The 1,817-nt window shown below is 64.8% G+C and overlaps 1 protein-coding gene across 1 annotated transcript in view; it reads left to right on the top strand.

Moving 5' to 3' along the window:
- The window catches only part of ANKRD55 (ankyrin repeat domain 55), a 24,605-nt gene that overhangs the window by 10,644 nt on the left and 12,144 nt on the right, over window positions 1–1,817 (top strand). The window contains exons 4-5 of the mRNA XM_014546037.1: window positions 198–326; window positions 990–1,174. Coding sequence (XP_014401523.1) covers window positions 198–326; window positions 990–1,174 — 314 coding nt within the window. The remainder of the gene's footprint in view (window positions 1–197; window positions 327–989; window positions 1,175–1,817) is intronic.

Below are 1,817 nucleotides of genomic sequence, written 5' to 3'. Positions count from 1 at the left end.
CGCGTGGGCGCGTGCTGTCCGTCTTCCGCGCCCACAGGGCGGTCCCGTGGGGCAGGGGTCTCGCTGCCCTTACTTCCCAAGTGTCCACAGCACAAAGCCGCTCAGGACCTGAGCTGGACGAACGATGTGAGGAATGAGTGAGCCGACAGGGGGCTCCCCCTTCCCATGCCCTGCTCACCCCCCATCTTGTTTCCCAGGGAATGACCCCCCTCCACTGGGCGGCCTTCCACAACCAGCCTCAGCACACCCAGGTCCTGCTGAGGCGGGGGGCCGACCCCACCCTGGTGGACAAGGACTTCAAGACGGCTCTGCACTGGGCGGTGCAGGTAGGGGCTGCTGACCTGCGTGTCGGCCCGGGAGTGGGTGGCCACAGGGAGACTCACACTCAGAGGCAGTTCCTACGTTTACACAGGGAGACTCACCTGGTCTCCTCCCCCACCTGTGCCCCCGGGAGAGCAAGCCTGCCACTGGGAAGATGTGGGGGGATCCGCTGGTGAGAGGACACCCTGCCAGGGTGCAGAGGGGCCGTTACAGACCATGGGGTGCAACCTGTTCTCTCAGAGCCGCTGATCTGGACCTGGTGGGCCGGGCGGGGGGCCCCTAGCAGACGCCTCCATGCCTGCTGCGCTGGGCTCTTTGGGGTGGGAGCCCCTGTTCTTTATTTTTCAATCCTCACTCAAGGGGATTCTTTCCATTGAATTTTAGAGAGAGTGGAAGGGAGGGGGAGGGGAGAGAGAGAGACATCCATTGTTTGCCTCGCGCTCACACCCCAACTGGGGCCAGGGATCAAACAGGCGGGGAGACCCACAGGCGGGGAGACCACAGGCGGAGAGACCACAGGCGGGGAGACCCACAGGCGGGGAGACCCACAGGCGGGGAGACCACAGGCGGGGAGACCACAGGCGGGAGACGCAGTCGGGGAGACCACAGGCGGGAGACACAGTCAGGGAGTGGTGGAGCAGCTGCATAGGGGCCTCTGCATCTCCCAGAGCGGGAACAGGCTGCTGTGCTCCATCATCCTGAGCCACCACCAGGGCCCGTCCATCATCAACTGTGACGACGAGAGCGGGAAGACCTGCGTGCACATGGCCGCGGCCGCGGGCTTCAGCGACATCATCACCGAACTGGCCCGCGTCCCCGAGTGCAATCTGCAGGCTCTGGACGTGGACGACAGGTACCGGGGGCGGGAGGGGCTGGAGCTGCCACCCTCTCCACACGTTCAAGGTTAGGGCGACCCTACTGACCCCTCCTGCCGCCACGGTCACACGTGTGCTGGGACCACCTGTCCTACCGGCCACGGTCACACGTGTGCTGGGACCGCCTGTCCTACGGCCACGGCCACACGTGTGCTGGGACCACCTGTCCTCACACGTGTGCTGGGACCGCCTGTCCTACTGGCCACGGTCATACGTGTGCTGGGACCACGTGTCCTACCAGCCACAGTCATACGTGTGCTGGACCATCTGTCCTACAGCCACGCTCACACGTGTGCTGGGACCGCCTGTCCTACTGGCCACGGTCATACGTGTGCTGGGACCACGTGTCCTACCAGCCACAGTCATATGTGTGCTGGACCATCTGTCCTACAGCCACGCTCACACGTGTGCTGGGACCGCCTGTCCTACTGGCCACGGTCATACATGTGCTGGCCCCTCTCCTCCCAGTCATGGTCACACATGTGCTGGGACCACCTGTCCTGCTGGCCACCCACGGTCACACGTGTGCAGGGACGACGTGAACTGCTCTCGCGGGGCAGGAAAGGGCGTGGTGAGGAGGGAGAGGCGGAGGGTGCGCTGTCACACTGTCCGCGTTCGCCG

Source organism: Myotis brandtii, unplaced genomic scaffold (genome assembly GCF_000412655.1).
Source record: "Myotis brandtii unplaced genomic scaffold, ASM41265v1 scaffold426, whole genome shotgun sequence".
In the NCBI taxonomy this organism is placed as follows: domain Eukaryota; kingdom Metazoa; phylum Chordata; class Mammalia; order Chiroptera; family Vespertilionidae; genus Myotis; species Myotis brandtii.
The sequence above is the reverse complement of the archived record's forward strand: the minus strand, read 5'-3'. Positions and strand labels throughout refer to the sequence as shown.